General features: G+C 40.6%; 4 protein-coding genes across 4 annotated transcripts; 2 read left to right on the top strand and 2 right to left on the bottom strand.

Moving 5' to 3' along the window:
* Positions 1 to 324: 324 nt before the first annotated feature.
* Positions 325 to 7775, bottom strand: LOC132799029 (probable multidrug resistance-associated protein lethal(2)03659). Its single transcript, XM_060811156.1, has 9 exons — positions 7613 to 7775; positions 6348 to 6451; positions 6186 to 6271; positions 4337 to 4866; positions 2670 to 4270; positions 2016 to 2611; positions 1684 to 1949; positions 695 to 1624; positions 325 to 630 (listed from the first exon to the last, which is right to left on the bottom strand). Exons 2-9 carry the CDS (start codon positions 6422 to 6424, stop codon positions 589 to 591), a joined length of 4128 nt encoding a protein of 1375 aa, XP_060667139.1. The 5' UTR covers positions 6425 to 6451; positions 7613 to 7775; the 3' UTR covers positions 325 to 588.
* Positions 7776 to 8505: 730 nt separating this feature from the next.
* Positions 8506 to 9503, bottom strand: LOC132799033 (small ribosomal subunit protein uS15). The gene is made up of 3 exons (XM_060811162.1): positions 9361 to 9503; positions 8992 to 9119; positions 8506 to 8920 (listed from the first exon to the last, which is right to left on the bottom strand). The coding sequence occupies exons 1-3, from the start codon at positions 9381 to 9383 to the stop codon at positions 8616 to 8618; spliced, it is 456 nt and encodes a 151-aa protein (XP_060667145.1). The 5' UTR covers positions 9384 to 9503; the 3' UTR covers positions 8506 to 8615.
* A 92-nt stretch (positions 9504 to 9595) lies between these two features.
* LOC132799032 (COP9 signalosome complex subunit 8) lies at positions 9596 to 10509 on the top strand. The gene is made up of 4 exons (XM_060811161.1): positions 9596 to 9771; positions 9835 to 9899; positions 9954 to 10132; positions 10187 to 10509. The coding sequence occupies exons 1-4, from the start codon at positions 9715 to 9717 to the stop codon at positions 10429 to 10431; spliced, it is 546 nt and encodes a 181-aa protein (XP_060667144.1). The 5' UTR covers positions 9596 to 9714; the 3' UTR covers positions 10432 to 10509.
* Positions 10510 to 10827: 318 nt separating this feature from the next.
* LOC132799030 (serine/threonine-protein phosphatase PP2A 65 kDa regulatory subunit) lies at positions 10828 to 14496 on the top strand. The gene is given in 9 exon segments (XM_060811157.1): positions 10828 to 11160; positions 11502 to 11655; positions 11718 to 11857; positions 11859 to 12212; positions 12275 to 12754; positions 12817 to 13102; positions 13168 to 13440; positions 13539 to 13754; positions 14124 to 14496. Coding segments are annotated over 9 exon segments (2013 nt in total). The 5' UTR covers positions 10828 to 11076; the 3' UTR covers positions 14150 to 14496.
* Positions 14497 to 14739: the final 243 nt, after the last annotated feature.

Below are 14739 nucleotides of genomic sequence, written 5' to 3'. Positions count from 1 at the left end.
TGCCATATCGATAAATTTAAGTGCGCGTTCATAACGTATACGTAATTAGATGGAGTGAACCTTAATCCAATGGAAGCCGCACGAAATTATTGTATTTCAATTTGTGCATTTTTAAATATACATATAACCAATTGAATGGGCGCTTATTAATTTAACATTAAAAGGAAATTGCTTAATGGGAGTAAGAAAAAATAAACTCAATTGTTGTTCATGGTCTAAAAAATACAACATTTTTGATAATATATTCAAATAGAACTGTTTTATTAACGGTTTTAAACTGCAAAAAAGGAAATGCTTAATTATGAAAAGGAATCAATGTGTAAATTTTTTCATAAGTGGGATATACATATTTATTTTGTAAGGCACTGCAATTCTCCGCATTTACACACTTAAAATACATAGAAAGATACATATATAAACATTATCAGTAGGCATAATTAATGCATAGGCACATACACTCATAGTTCCATAATAAGTACACATAAAATTACGACAATATATAATGATAAATTGGAAACTGATGACATTATATACAATAAATGATAAAACAATATATAAAGCCTGATTACGATACTAAATTTGTTGGCCTTAAGACGATAATTTTCGAGTTTGTTGGTTTGATTCAAATGCCTGCAAATAAAATAAAATGTAACAATTATAAGAAATGCATTTCTCAATTTTTAAACCAACCCACCTTCTTGGCAACCTGCAGCAGATTCTCATAGGTTGCTTTGCCAGTTTGCTTGACCATGTCGTGGAAGACTTTGGTCTCGGCAGAGGTGAGCAGCTCATAGGGTGTGCCAAACTCAACAACGCGACCGGCATCCATGACGAGCACCTTGTCCGAGTCCATAATAGTGTGCAGCCGATGTGCTATTGTAAGGACTGTGCATTCCTTGAACTTATTCCTAATAGTTGTTTGGATTAGTGCATCAGTTTGTGGATCCACATTTGCGGTGGCCTCATCCATGACAAGCACACGATTCTCGCGCAGAATTGCGCGAGCCAGGCACACCAATTGACGTTGACCCACACTGAAGTTGGTGCCGCCCTCGGTTATCTTGCTTTGCAAAGCACTGGGCAGGTCAGCAACGACATCCTTTAGCTTCACCTCCTCCAAGGAAGACCATAACTTCTGATCGCTGTACTCGTCGAATGGATCCAAATTGTAACGCATTGTGCCCGAGAAGAGGACAGGTTCCTGAGGTATTATCGAGATCTTGCTGCGCAGATCATGCAAGCCCATTTCTTGAGTGTCGCGCTTATCGATCAGAATGGAGCCATCGGTGTACGAGAGACGGAACAATGCGTTAATCAGCGAAGATTTGCCCGCACCCGTGCGACCTACAATGCCGACCTTCTCCCGCGCTTTGATAACAAAATTGAGTGATTTCAGCACGTATTCGGATTTGGGATCGGGGAAATAACGTAGACTCAGCTCTTCGAACGTGATCTTGCCGTGTTCTGGCCACGATTTCGCTGGTTTCTTATCAGCTGGTGCCTCCAAAGCACCCTCTGGCTCGATATCCTCGTATTCAACAACACGTTCCACGGCCGTCATTGTATTTTCCAGTTCGGCAGACTGACGCATGCCCCACTGCACCATGCCGGTCATACCCATAGCCTAAAACCGAATGTATGTAATAAATAGATGAAATATATCTTAAATATTTGCGACTTTACCTGGGTAATGACGAGACCAACCATGCCGCCATTAGCTGGAGGGAAGAACAAACAGCTCAAAGTAACAATGGCAATATAGAGAATGCAGAAACAGTCCAGCCAGAAGCCAAAGGCACGCGACGTGCTGATGAACATGTAAAACGCCGAGTTGTGCAAATCCTGATGATTGTCAAATTCACTCACAAGCACACGCTGTGCTCCAAAGGCACGAATAGTCGACAGACCCGTGAGAGAGGCTGCCATATGCGAGTAAATCGGCGAACGAGCTGTGCGAAATAAATAAAATATTAATGCATATTTCAATATGCACTTATATACTAACTTAAACTTACTAATAGCTTCCAGGCGCTTGACATTTCGAGAGGTTTTCAGGTAAAACGTGCGCAGCTGATAGAAGATGATGACGAGGAACATTGTGGGTATGAGAAACATGGGATTCACCACAGCAATGACAATGACAATGCCGCCGAGCGAGAGAAAGATCTGTATGACATCCATCATCACAGCGGGCAATATCTCATCCACCTGACCCATATCCTTCGAGAAGCGATTAAGTATACGTCCCGAGGGATTCGTGTTGAAGAAGTACATGGCGGCACGCGAGATACCACGAAACATGGAGTTGTGCAACTTGGTCGAAGCCTTCATGGCCAGATTAAAGAACAGAAATGAACGTGCTAAAGTCAGCGCAATGGTTGTGATCGTAATCAATGTAAAGATGTATGTATCCAGCATTTCTGCATCCACAGACCAACCCAGTTCACTTAACCAAATGGAAAGACGAGATTCCAGCACATGCGAGTTGTCTGCGGTGTCTGGTGCGACGGTGAAAGTGTCATTGACGATGGGCGCATCTGCCTCCAATACGAAAGTGTTATTGCCCTGTGGAACAACGTTCTCGTTGCGTATACTGCCCTTCTTGGCAACCCTGTGGAAATACAATCATATATAATTGATTCATTAAAAGCTTTACTGCAAACACTCACCAATAAGCTAGAAAGTAATCACCCAGCGAGGCCATAACTTGCGTCAACACACAAAAGGCCATTGTGACGAAGAAGGCAAAGAAACCGCCGCCAGATCTAAAGTATTTGGCGTACAGTCCCAGGCCAATGTCGCCTTGCTCCTGTGACTCCTGTACATGCATCTGCTCGCCAGCTGTCTCATCTACTGTGGAATCGGCCAGCGACACCAGCGATTGTTCACTGTTCCGTCTCCGCTCGGTAGTTGAACCCGATCTGGAACGCGATCCTTCGCTGTTGTGCTCATCGTGCTCTTCCGCCAGCATGGTTGCAAAGTCCAGGCCAGATTCTCGCAACGAGTCGTAAGTGCCCACAGCACTCACTTGTCCCTTGTCCATGATGACAATCTGATCGGCATGCTGCAAGAACTGCAGCTGATGCGTTACCAGAATGACAATGCGATCCCGCAAATATCCACGCATACACTTCTCAAACAAATGACGCGCCACATGAGTATCCACTGCGCTCAAGGGATCATCCAGCAAATAGATGGCCGACTGGCGATAGACAGCACGTGCCAAGCTGATGCGTGCCTTCTGGCCACCAGACAACGAGGCACCACGTTCACCCACAATTGTCTTATCGCCAAAGGGAAGCAGCTCAAAGTCACGCTCGAGCGCACAGTTCTTTACAACCAGATTGTAACGCCGCTTGTCCATCTCCTGGCCAAAGAGTATATTCTGGCGCACAGTTCCCGTGAATAGCCAAGGCTCCTGACTGGCATAAGAGAAGCTGCCATTGACACGTATTTCACCCGACTCCACACGAAGTTCTCCCAGTATGGCCTGAATGAGACTCGATTTGCCGGCACCAGTGCGTCCCACTATGCCGAGCAATGTGCCCGGTTGTACTCGCAAATTAACGCCATTGAGTGTGTAATCCGGTGAGTTGGGATCCCATTTGGCCATCAGATTGTTGATCGACACCTTGGCCTCGGATAACATGGCGTTTTCATTGATGTTCTGCAGCGATGTTGGCGTCAGCAACTTCTCCTGTTCCAGTTTCGATTGCACTGTGGTTTGATTTGTGCCTGGCGTCGACACTGCCGACATATCCACGGATCTGTCACTCACATCAGTCTCCTCATAGAGCATATACTTCTCCACACGCTTGATGGAGATCAATGCCTCGGCCATCTGCGAGATGCCTTGGGGAAAGAACACAGTCATTGTGGTGCGCAAAATGTTGTAGTAGGCGGTGATCACAAAGGCCACTTCGGGTGTGAGAAAAGTGCCGAGGAGCACGTAGCCCACCAGGCTGAGAAAGATGGAGACACGCGTGAGGAAGATGATGAAGGACAACAAGATGCCGCGTATGTAGGAAACATGTCGTATGGCATTGATTTCCTTCTTACGCGCAAATGCCACCAGCTGCTCGAAGGGCAACTCCCAGGCATACATCTTGATCACCTGAATGCCGGCAATGATCTCATTCATCATCCTAACACGTTCATCCGTACGCAGCGCAGTGCGCATGCGGAGAGCAGAGCTCTTCTTGCCCAGCCACGCTTGGAGCGGAATGAAGGCGAGCATAAAGGCGACACCAAAGATGGCAGCAATGCCAATCTGCAAAAGGGATTAAATAAGTTGATAGCTAAAGAGTTAATACATTATCAAATTTATTCTACTTACCTTTAGGTACATCAGGTACGTGATAAAGAGCGTCTGCAGCGGTCCAACCCACAGATAGTGAACGAATATCGTTGCCAAATCCAATCGACCTACATCATTGGATATGAGATTCACAATGTGTCCAGCTGTCGTATCCCCCAATGCCGTTTTGCTCAACTTAAGTGCCTTGCGATAAATCATGCTGCTCAAGGCGACGCGCATCTTCATGCCCATGTGAACAGTGCCCAGCATATAGGGATGCATGATGAACACATTGAGAGCACTGCAAGCAATCACACCAGCTGCATAGAAATATGCATCATTGATCGATTCCTTGCCATTCGTGTAATACGCAATCAGCTTCAACAGAAACAACGGTTGTATTGTGCGCAATCCCAGCTCCAGGAGAAACAGCACCAAGCCCAGTAGTCCATAGTACCAGCCAAAAACCCTAATCAAGGCACACAGCAAACTGGGTTTCTTATTGGGGTTCTTTTGCTGTTTCAGTAATTCACGATTCCATGCCACGGATATTTTATCTCCAAGTGTTTCTGCAAAAAAATTTATATAAAATTAATAATATAATAATTATACAAAGAAAAGAAAATAATGTAGATTGCTGATAAAATTTAAAAGAAAATTAATATAGTATATTTGTCGTTTAGAACATTTCTTAATTTTAGAACAACATACATATATAGTAGTTATACAGATTAATAAACAAATTTTCTATAAATATATTTAATTTGTCTGTCAGGGAATTGCTATTTTTAAGAAGTTCTGATATACTAATTGATGAGTTTGATATAAGAAAAGTATTTAAAAATACATGCTCAACATTAATACAATTTGCAACTTTCTTCATTATAATATTGAAAGCACAAGATGATATTAGTACAATCAATAAAAATATTCATCTTGTTTACTGTTGATACAAATATGAAAATATAAAACGGTTTCTTCCCTCAAGTCCCAAACAGCTGTAGCCATAAAAACAGCCTTGACATTGTGTATTAAATTATCAACAAACATGCATATTAAGGTACCCAAGTTACTGGTAGTTAAGTCATCATATCGATAAAACTGAACTTGGCTGTCATATAATCACTGAGTGGGTTTGAGGCAACCCTTTTGTTTAGTGGGTTGTTAATGCCTGATAATAATTACTGATATGCTTTAATGAGATCTGTCTGATGATATGCTGAAACATTTTTTTAGCACACACATTCGAATGGCAATATAGTAATTATAATTATCATTAATTATAGAAATGATTGGACGCGTTTGAGGTGTGTAGAACAACTGTATAGATAAGTGGAAACCGGCTATACGATTGCTAGATAATGTTAACAACACATGGTTAGTCTCTTATCTACCCAAAACATTACAAAATATTCGTTCAAATAAACAATTATAAAAGTCTGCAGCTCAGAAGTCAGTGACCGGATTTACAAATCTTTATAGATATAGTATACATTTTAAGGCTGATAAGTTAAGCTCTGCTAACGAGAATGATTGCTTGCAAATTAATTGAAATATTGCTTCATTTTTAGCTTGCTGTTCTTTTTGTGTATATAAGCGAAATGCACAATAATTGTGCTCAATTGATTTGCCTGGCATAGCCACAAATTGAGTGGAATCAATTGTTCTGTCTGTTTATATATACATATAGGCATATTGTAAACAATTTTCTTGTGAAATACATTTTCCTTAAGTGAAATTTTTCGCTTTTCATTTGAATTCTTGAATAGACAAGCCGGAAAGGAACCGGTTTCTTGAGATATAAATATTTTAAACACTATTGACTATTGACTGATGAATTAATGATGTTAACTAATTCGTTATCTGTAATTAATTGTGGCGCACGCACCTGTCTTGTGTTCCGTTAACGTCTTGTAGAGATCGCTGGTTTCCAACACTTTTTTGCGCCCCTTGAGGAACGTGGGCATGGTGAACCTAAATAAATACACATATATGTGTGTATTACAACTGTTATACACTGTTATACAATTATCAATTATCAATTACATACCAGAAGCATATTGCCGATATGAAATTGGCATGTTCTCGAGGATTCTCCGGCAAATCGGTTGTTTTGAGTGACTGCATTGTTCAACCTGTATTCGACAAATGTATCTTAAGAAGCAAACAAACAAATTAAAAAAATAGATAAGAATAGTGCGTGTCATTTTTGTTAATTCCTATAGTGAAACGCATTGATTGATTAATCATGACGTGCAAGAACTATGAAACGTGCACCTATACATACATACAATAATAATGTGTAATTATTTATTTCATAACTTTAGATAATTATGTGCGACTCTCTGTGTCAGCCGGGTCAAGAACAAACATAACTACATAATTAACAGCTTGTTCGCTGCAAAGCTCGCAGCACACGAGCTTTTGGATCTCCGCATAGCGTGAGCCGAGCTTAAAGAACCGCAATTTACTGCACTTGAGTGTAAGCGTACTTGAATGTATGTGAGTATATGTTTTCTGGACGATTTGATTCTTAAGCATTCGCCGGTTCTTGTGTATGTGTGAATGATTTGGACATGGTTAATCACACGCTCAAACGCATAGTTGATTGCCAGTGTGTGTATATTATTGTGTGATACATATGTATGTACATAAAAATGCTTGCAATGCAATAAAATGCCGGTATGCGAAAAGTGCAATCGTGGATTTAAATATTCACGTACACGTCGCAAAGTATGCGTGTTCACCTATTTATTTTCTACTTCTCGCAAGTTTATTCCAAGGGACAACAACAAAAGGGCAAATATCACAAAGAAATATAATACACTACACCATGTTTATTTATGACTAAGTTTGTTTATTTATGTACAATCAAACAAAGTACATACATACGCATTTATATATTGCGTATATATTTTATATTAAGGCGATTGTGTAGAATTACACATACACTAATTGCCGTTTTATACAAAAAACACGCGGTGATATTTGCACTCAGCATACAAACACAAACAGACATCGAGGTGTATATGTATACATATGTATGTATGTCAACAACTAAAATCAACATTAACGGTATTTCATTACTGGAAGCTCACTCAGTTCCTTCCTGCTCACAATAACGCTAATATCAATTATCTATTGTTATTTTATCTAAAAGCCATTTTTTGCAAATGCTCTTAAATTATCTAATCAAACATGTATTGTCCACACACACACATACATGAACACACATGTAATTGCAAAAAAAAATAAAACAAATAATTGCTCGATTCACATGATTCCAGAACGCATTGGGCGCCACATTATACGTACATATGTTTGTTTAACTTAGACAACAACTCAATAATTATTGTAAATCATTCTTATGTGCTTCACCAAACGTAGCGCAATTAACAAAACCGAAAAATAAGTAAGCACGAATTCAACATCAACGACAAAAATTGAACCGTCTGCCTGTAAGGAAGGGCAGCATGCTACTGAAAACAGCTGGCGGCAATCGGCTCTTTTCAACCAAATTTATCGCAAGTACATACACACATACACACTCTTTTGCACGCTCTCCCTCTCTCTTATATACTTGTAAGCACACGAACTACGTCATGCTTGTGAATCAATCAACAAGTATACGGAGAATATGGGGAATTAGTAATGGGTAAGGTGAGTTTGAAAGTGTTTGGTGAAGATGCTGCAAAGCCGGACTCAAGATCAAGCACACACATACACATACATAAGTATACATACTTTTCAAAGCTTTTGTAGCATAAGTACATGAGTAATTGATTTTTGAATTGTATCTGCTGTTGAATTAAGCAAAAGAACACTTATTGTAATACTAAATAAAATATACAAGTTAAGGCTATTCCTGTTATTACTTTACACTTTAGTTTAATCGACAATTACCTATAAAAAAACTTAAAACTTAAAAAACTTAACTATAAAAAAATGCTTTTTGATTGCTAATTTTTTCATTACAAATTTCAGTGGTTTCAGCAAATTAATATAATTAAAGAAAGTCGCACCCTATTTTTTGAAGCTTACTTTATAGAGGGTAAATTTGTCATTCGTATACATAAACAAATCGACTTTGTTGTTACCGGCAACGAAGCCAAACCACCCCAACAACTTGGCTATCGTGTCGTTAAACAAACTTAATTTATGTAAATTTCATACTACTCTTGGAATTAATAACACACACATTATGCACATTTTGTGTTTTCCTCAAAATTATAGTTTTATTTTGCTGCTTTTGTGGTCTACTTGGTGTACATTAAAAATGTATGCACTCACACATTAGTTTATAATTGGTAAAGAAAACTTAGGCAACAAGAGCGGAAGCTGTGCTCGACTCGTACTTCCAGTTGGGCGCAAGCACGCTCTTGGTTTTGTAGTAACGAGCCAGACGGTGGATGCGGGACTCGACCAGAATCAGACGGAACTTGCCATCCTTATCCTTGCGGTTGCGCTCCAAATGCTTGCGGATAGCGACAGCCTTCTTGATCATGTGGTAAAGATCCTCAGGGATGTCGGGCTTAAGGCCAACCGATTTCATGATGCGCAGAATCTTGTTGCCATTGACAAAACGCACCTGAGCCACACCATGCGAATCACGCAGGATGATACCTAGATTAATAAGGAAAGATTGGCGTTAACATAACCTCAAATAGAGAGTATAAACAACAGTTATTATTTACCAATTTTGGAGGGTGTCAGGCCCTTCTTGCCCAGCTTCTTGATCTGGTCCTTCACATCCTCAGCGTTAAGCTTCAGCCAGGATGGCACTGTGCGTCTGTAGGGGAGAGCTGATTGGGAAATACCCTTGCTGCAAAAAATTAGTACAATTCGTATTGTTCGTTTAGCCAGTGAATGACAGCAAGCAATAAGAAGAAGCAGAACGAGCGTATTCAGTTGGAACATGTGCTTGCCATGGTGGCCAAATTTAACATAAAAACTACGCCGTTGCGCGCGTTGCACATATTGCCATTGTGGCGGATTGTTATTGCACGTTAGTCAAGCACATTTTACAACAATACTAGCTCAATAACTATTGGAAAAACATCTACCCAGGAGCGTGCATACGACCCATGATGTTGCTAGCTTAGTTTTTTACACCGAAAAGAAAGTGGAGACTTGTGGAGCAACACTCTACAGCTGAACTCTACACAACACGCAGAGTTGCATTTACTTTCAGAATTGCTCCTCTCTTAACAGAGATGCTCAGCATTTAACATAGGATTTACTCGCTACTGAACTCTACACTTTCGATAAAATATGAAAATTACTTGTGTTTGCCATTTAAAACCGATATCGAAAAAGCTTCAAAAATATCGATATACTCATAGATGCTTCTCTCCATCTCTAGCTGTTGTTTGCAAAAAATTGTTCCATCAAAAAATAAATAAATAATATTTCTCAAAATGCAGGAAGACAGTTATAGTACAGCGCTTTGTCAGCTGGAAAATGAAGAATTGGAGGTATGTGTCATCGTCCGAATGTACTGTGTATTTTAATTAACAATGGTCTGGCGCTATTTGCAGAACACCGCTATGAGCGCCGAAAACTATCAACAGATGCTGGCAATTTATCTCTACCTAAACAATCTGTAAGCGGCAAGCAATTATATTTACAATACATTCACCATTTTATTTGCTTGCAGAGCTAATGCCAAAATGCTATGGATGCGCATTCCCGACAATTTGAAGGATCAAAACAAAGAACTAGACCAAATAAATCTATTGAATATCGCCTTGCAGCACAGCAACTACTCGGATTTCTTCAAACACATGAAATACGAGTGGTCAGAGCACAACAAGGCCATTATTAACGATCTCCTGGGTACGTGCTGACTCTATTCATTCCTAAAAATACTCCAACTATTTCTTATTGTAGTTAGTAAACGCGAGGAGCTGTTTAACTTGACGGCTAGTGCCTATGTTTCAATTTATGAGCAAAACCTGATGGAAATGGCACAAATGACTCCTGAGGAACTAAAGAGTGCTTGCTTCGATTGGACACGTGAGCAGGATGGGGATAAATATATTTTAATACCGAAAATAAGGGAATCGGCTCCACGCGTGGCTAGCGATGATCAGCTGCTGAAATTAACAGAATTTGTATCATTTTTGGAAAATTAAAAAAAAAGTAAACATTAAAATAATCGATAACACCTATTAGATGCATCGATATTTTAAAATTTTATAATCAATTCTTAATTGCCGTCATGCATTACTTATTTATATGTTTTTTTAAAACAATAAAGACATCTGTTACGGGGTGTGACCGCAGATATCCTTCATTTAACATTTTGGTATATGGCACATTCGTGAAAGTTGGCCGTCATATTAAATCGCTTATTGTTTGCTTCAAGTTGTTCGGTATTACTTACTACGATTTTTCCTGAATAGAAAATCTGGAGAGAAGTATACGTATGCGAGTTTTGTTAACTGTCATTCGGTGGAGTTAATCTGTTAAATTGTGGAGCAATCACTGTTATTATTGCAGCATCGAGTAGTATCGTTCTTGTCTCGTTGTGTCATTTTTAGAAGAATAAAAAAAATTGCACGGAAACGGCATCGCATTTTCACTGGAAAATCAATCGGAGAAGAATTTTTTATTTCGTGAACATTTTGAAAGGATTTGCTTGAGAAACAACAGTGAAAGCATTTAATTATCTTGTCAGCTAAACAGTAGTATCAAACATTTGGCCAATTGTAATTCGTGCGAAATAGAGAAGAAAAAACCGATTCGCTGTACGAGAGTGTGTGTGTGAGAAAAGAAAAATGGCAGCAAGCGACAAATCTGTCGATGATTCCCTGTATCCAATTGCGGTGTTAATTGATGAATTGAAAAATGAGGATGTGCAGGTTGGTCCAACTATTTATAGGTGTGCAGTTAATTAACACGATCGAAGTTTACCCAATTCAACAGCAAACTTATTGGGGTGCATGAATCTTCTGTGTGTGTATGAGTATGTGTATGTATTTCATATGTATCTATGTATGATTATATGTGTATGTGCAAGTATGTATGTGCCTATGCAAAAAAAAAAATGCGTCATTGTGTGCAGGCCAATTTAGGCGTGTGTACATGTGTGTGCGTGTAGTGTATTTGCGAGCGAGGGCTTTACTATCTTTTATTTTGTTTAATTAGTACTTGAGAATTTGATAAAAGAAAATGAAAATAAGCAATTTTTGACCATTTGCAGTTACGTCTGAACTCCATCAAAAAGCTGTCAACGATTGCGCTCGCTTTGGGCGAAGAACGCACGCGTTCCGAGTTGATTCCGTTCCTAACCGAGACCATATATGATGAAGATGAGGTTTTATTGGCCCTGGCCGATCAATTGGGCAATTTCACAAGTAAGCGAAGAATCCAAATTAACATCACTTCCACATCAATTCACACCTCATCCTCTTTCTAGGTCTTGTGGGCGGCCCCGAATATGCAATGTACTTGCTGCCGCCATTAGAGAGTCTGGCCACCGTCGAGGAGACCGTGGTGCGTGACAAGGCGGTGGAATCGCTGCGTACCGTTGCCGCCGAGCACAGTGCTCTTGATTTGGGAGATTCATGTGGTGCCCACGCTGCAACGTTTGGTCTCCGGCGATTGGTTCACCTCACGCACCTCGGCCTGTGGTTTGTTCTCCGTGTGTTATCCACGCGTCACACAACCCGTGAAGGCCGAGCTGCGAGCTAATTTCCGTAAATTGTGCCAGGATGAGACTCCTATGGTGCGACGTGCAGCAGCAAATAAGTTGGGTGAATTCGCGAAAGTTGTCGAGACGGAATATTTAAAATCCGATTTGATACCGAACTTTGTTCAACTGGCGCAGGACGATCAGGATTCGGTGCGGCTTTTGGCTGTGGAGGCTTGCGTTAGCATTGCACAATTACTGCCGCAGGATGATGTGGAGCACGTAAGACAGACACTTAAAATGCCACTAGATGTGTTCTATCGCATACTTTCTATTCTTTCTAGTTGGTGCTGCCCACGTTGCGTCAGTGCGCCAGCGATTCGTCGTGGCGTGTGCGTTACATGGTCGCCGAGAAGTTCGTTGACCTACAGAAGGCCGTCGGCCCAGAGATTACGCGCGTCGATCTGGTGCCCGCATTCCAATATTTGCTTAAGGATGCCGAGGCTGAAGTGCGCGCCGCTGTGGCCACAAAAGTGAAGGACTTTTGCGCTAGTTTGGACAAGGCCAACCAAGTGCAAATCATTTTGAGCTCAATTCTGCCGTATGTGCGCGATTTGGTCTCTGATCCCAATCCACACGTCAAATCGGCGCTGGCCTCTGTCATCATGGGTCTGAGTCCAATGCTTGGCGCTTATCAGACAGTCGAACAATTGCTCCCACTCTTCCTCATTCAGCTGAAGGACGAGTGTCCCGAAGTGCGTCTCAACATCATCTCCAATTTGGATTGTGTCAACGATGTCATTGGCATTCAACAATTGTCACAGGTTAGTCTTTAATCATTTGTGACATGAATTGATGATTGAATGTTTAACCACCTCACTTACAGTCCCTTCTTCCTGCCATTGTCGAGCTGGCTGAGGATTCAAAGTGGCGCGTTCGCTTGGCAATCATTGAGTACATGCCTGCGCTCGCTGGCCAGTTGGGACAGGAGTTCTTCGATCAGAAACTCCGCGGCCTCTGCATGGGCTGGCTAAATGATCATGTCTATGCCATTCGTGAAGCAGCCACACTTAACATGAAGAAGCTGGTGGAACAGTTTGGTGCCCCATGGGCCGAGCAAGCCATTATTCCAATGATATTAGTCATGTCACGCAACAAGAACTATTTGCACAGTAAGTGAAAGGATTTTGAAAATAGTTTTGGGAGTTTACTTATGAATGGTACTCATATTTTATAGGAATGACCTGCCTGTTCTGCTTGAATGTGTTGGCCGAGGTGTGTGGCACGGATATTACCACAAAACTGTTGCTGCCAACGGTGTTGCTGTTAGCCGCTGATCCCGTTGCCAATGTGCGCTTCAATGTAGCCAAAACACTGCAGAAGATTTCACCGTTCTTGGAGGCCAGCGTCATTGATGCACAAGTCAAGCCCACGCTAGACAAACTGAATGCCGATACCGATGTAGATGTTAAACATTTCGCTGCACAGGCGATTGCGGGCATTGCCGCCGGTAAGCAGTAAATTTTAGATTAATTCTCACACTTTTCACTTCCACTACAGCTGCAAATACATGATATGCATATAAGTAATTTTAACGCGATTCTATAGAAATGGAACTAAACGTGTTTAGAACCGCTGTGCCGCCCTGCATGGGCCTGAAGATTGAAGCGGCATTGAACTCGCGTCTAGTTGTTGAGCCGCCGCCAATGTCAGCAGCGGCAGGGGGTGAAGCTGATGGCGGTGATGTGCAACTGCAGCTAAATGCTGGAACTGAGAATAACAACTCCAACGATGCGGAGAAGCAGATGAAAAGTGTTACGGAATGTTAGAGGATGAGTAGCCCAACCAAAACCTCATGTGTGGCCTTCGATGTCCTTTTTGATCCCCGTGCAGTTTCTTGACTAATTCGCAAGCTCAAAGCGACTGTCCAAATGTTTCAAAATATGATGTTTAAAATTGATTGTACAACCGAAGGTGGAATCCAATACTAATCGTTGTTTTTATAATCTCTTTTGTCTCTTTCCCGGTATCACATACATGAACACGCCTCCAACTGTTGAATGTTGAACCAATCCATATATTATAGCGTAATCAACTTTATAATTTTTTATTCTATTTTTAAAATGTATGTATTTCACACACGCTGGCATCAAAAACAACAAACAACCAACAAAATATATAATTATTGTGTAGCAACACTTAAGAACGGAAACTTGTAGTTGTTAAATGGATTCTTCAACTTAACGTGTAGAAAGAAATGGAGCCGATAAAAACGCAACTAGATCACCACTGAGAGCCCAAACCTCGACCCTAACAACATATTTACCATTTTCAAAATGCATGAATCGAGCAAAGCGAAAGCATAACGGATGAGCCACAAAAAAAGAAAACGCGAAACATAAGAATATCTATCACTTACCTACTTATATAATAAAATACATGATTTACCACATAAGCAAACATTCATTATTAAAAAAAAAACAAATGTGTAGACTTTGAAAAACAAACAAAAATGTATTGGTTAATCGCATCTGAATGCAAAATAAAATTTATTGTAAAAGAATAATGTTGCAATCTTTGTAAAAGCTGGGCTACCAATGTATTTATTGAGTGCTCAATTCAAATAAATATTTCTTTCTCAACTGCCAATGCAAGCAACAATTTATCGATAATTAAACTTCAAGTCGATCGCATGTTTCGATTGTCGCGCCAAAAGCGAACGATATTTATAGCTGTGGTACCACTGGGCTATGTGTGTGAGTGTGCGTGTTATTGCTGAGAGCAACCTACCAAATATATGGATAGGTGG

This window comes from Drosophila nasuta, chromosome 2L (genome assembly GCF_023558535.2).
Source record: "Drosophila nasuta strain 15112-1781.00 chromosome 2L, ASM2355853v1, whole genome shotgun sequence".
NCBI lineage: Eukaryota > Metazoa > Arthropoda > Insecta > Diptera > Drosophilidae > Drosophila > Drosophila nasuta.
This window is presented reverse-complemented; position numbering and strand designations above follow the sequence as displayed.

Coding starts and splice junctions, on each gene's coding strand:
- LOC132799029 (XM_060811156.1), bottom strand. CDS start 6,424: ATGCAGTCACTCAAAACAACCGATTTGCCGGAGAATCCTCGAGAACAT. Junction 6,272..6,347: donor ATATCGGCAATATGCTTCTG/GTATGTAATTGA, acceptor GTATTTATTTAG/GTTCACCATGCCCACGTTCC. Junction 1,625..1,683: donor TTGGTCTCGTCATTACCCAG/GTAAAGTCGCAA, acceptor ATTCGGTTTTAG/GCTATGGGTATGACCGGCAT.
- LOC132799032 (XM_060811161.1), top strand. CDS start 9,715: ATGCAGGAAGACAGTTATAGTACAGCGCTTTGTCAGCTGGAAAATGAA. Junction 9,772..9,834: donor TGGAAAATGAAGAATTGGAG/GTATGTGTCATC, acceptor CGCTATTTGCAG/AACACCGCTATGAGCGCCGA. Junction 9,900..9,953: donor TATCTCTACCTAAACAATCT/GTAAGCGGCAAG, acceptor ATTTGCTTGCAG/AGCTAATGCCAAAATGCTAT.
- LOC132799033 (XM_060811162.1), bottom strand. CDS start 9,383: ATGGGTCGTATGCACGCTCCTGG. Junction 9,120..9,360: donor GGTCGTATGCACGCTCCTGG/GTAGATGTTTTT, acceptor AATTTTTTGCAG/CAAGGGTATTTCCCAATCAG. Junction 8,921..8,991: donor CCTGACACCCTCCAAAATTG/GTAAATAATAAC, acceptor TTATTAATCTAG/GTATCATCCTGCGTGATTCG.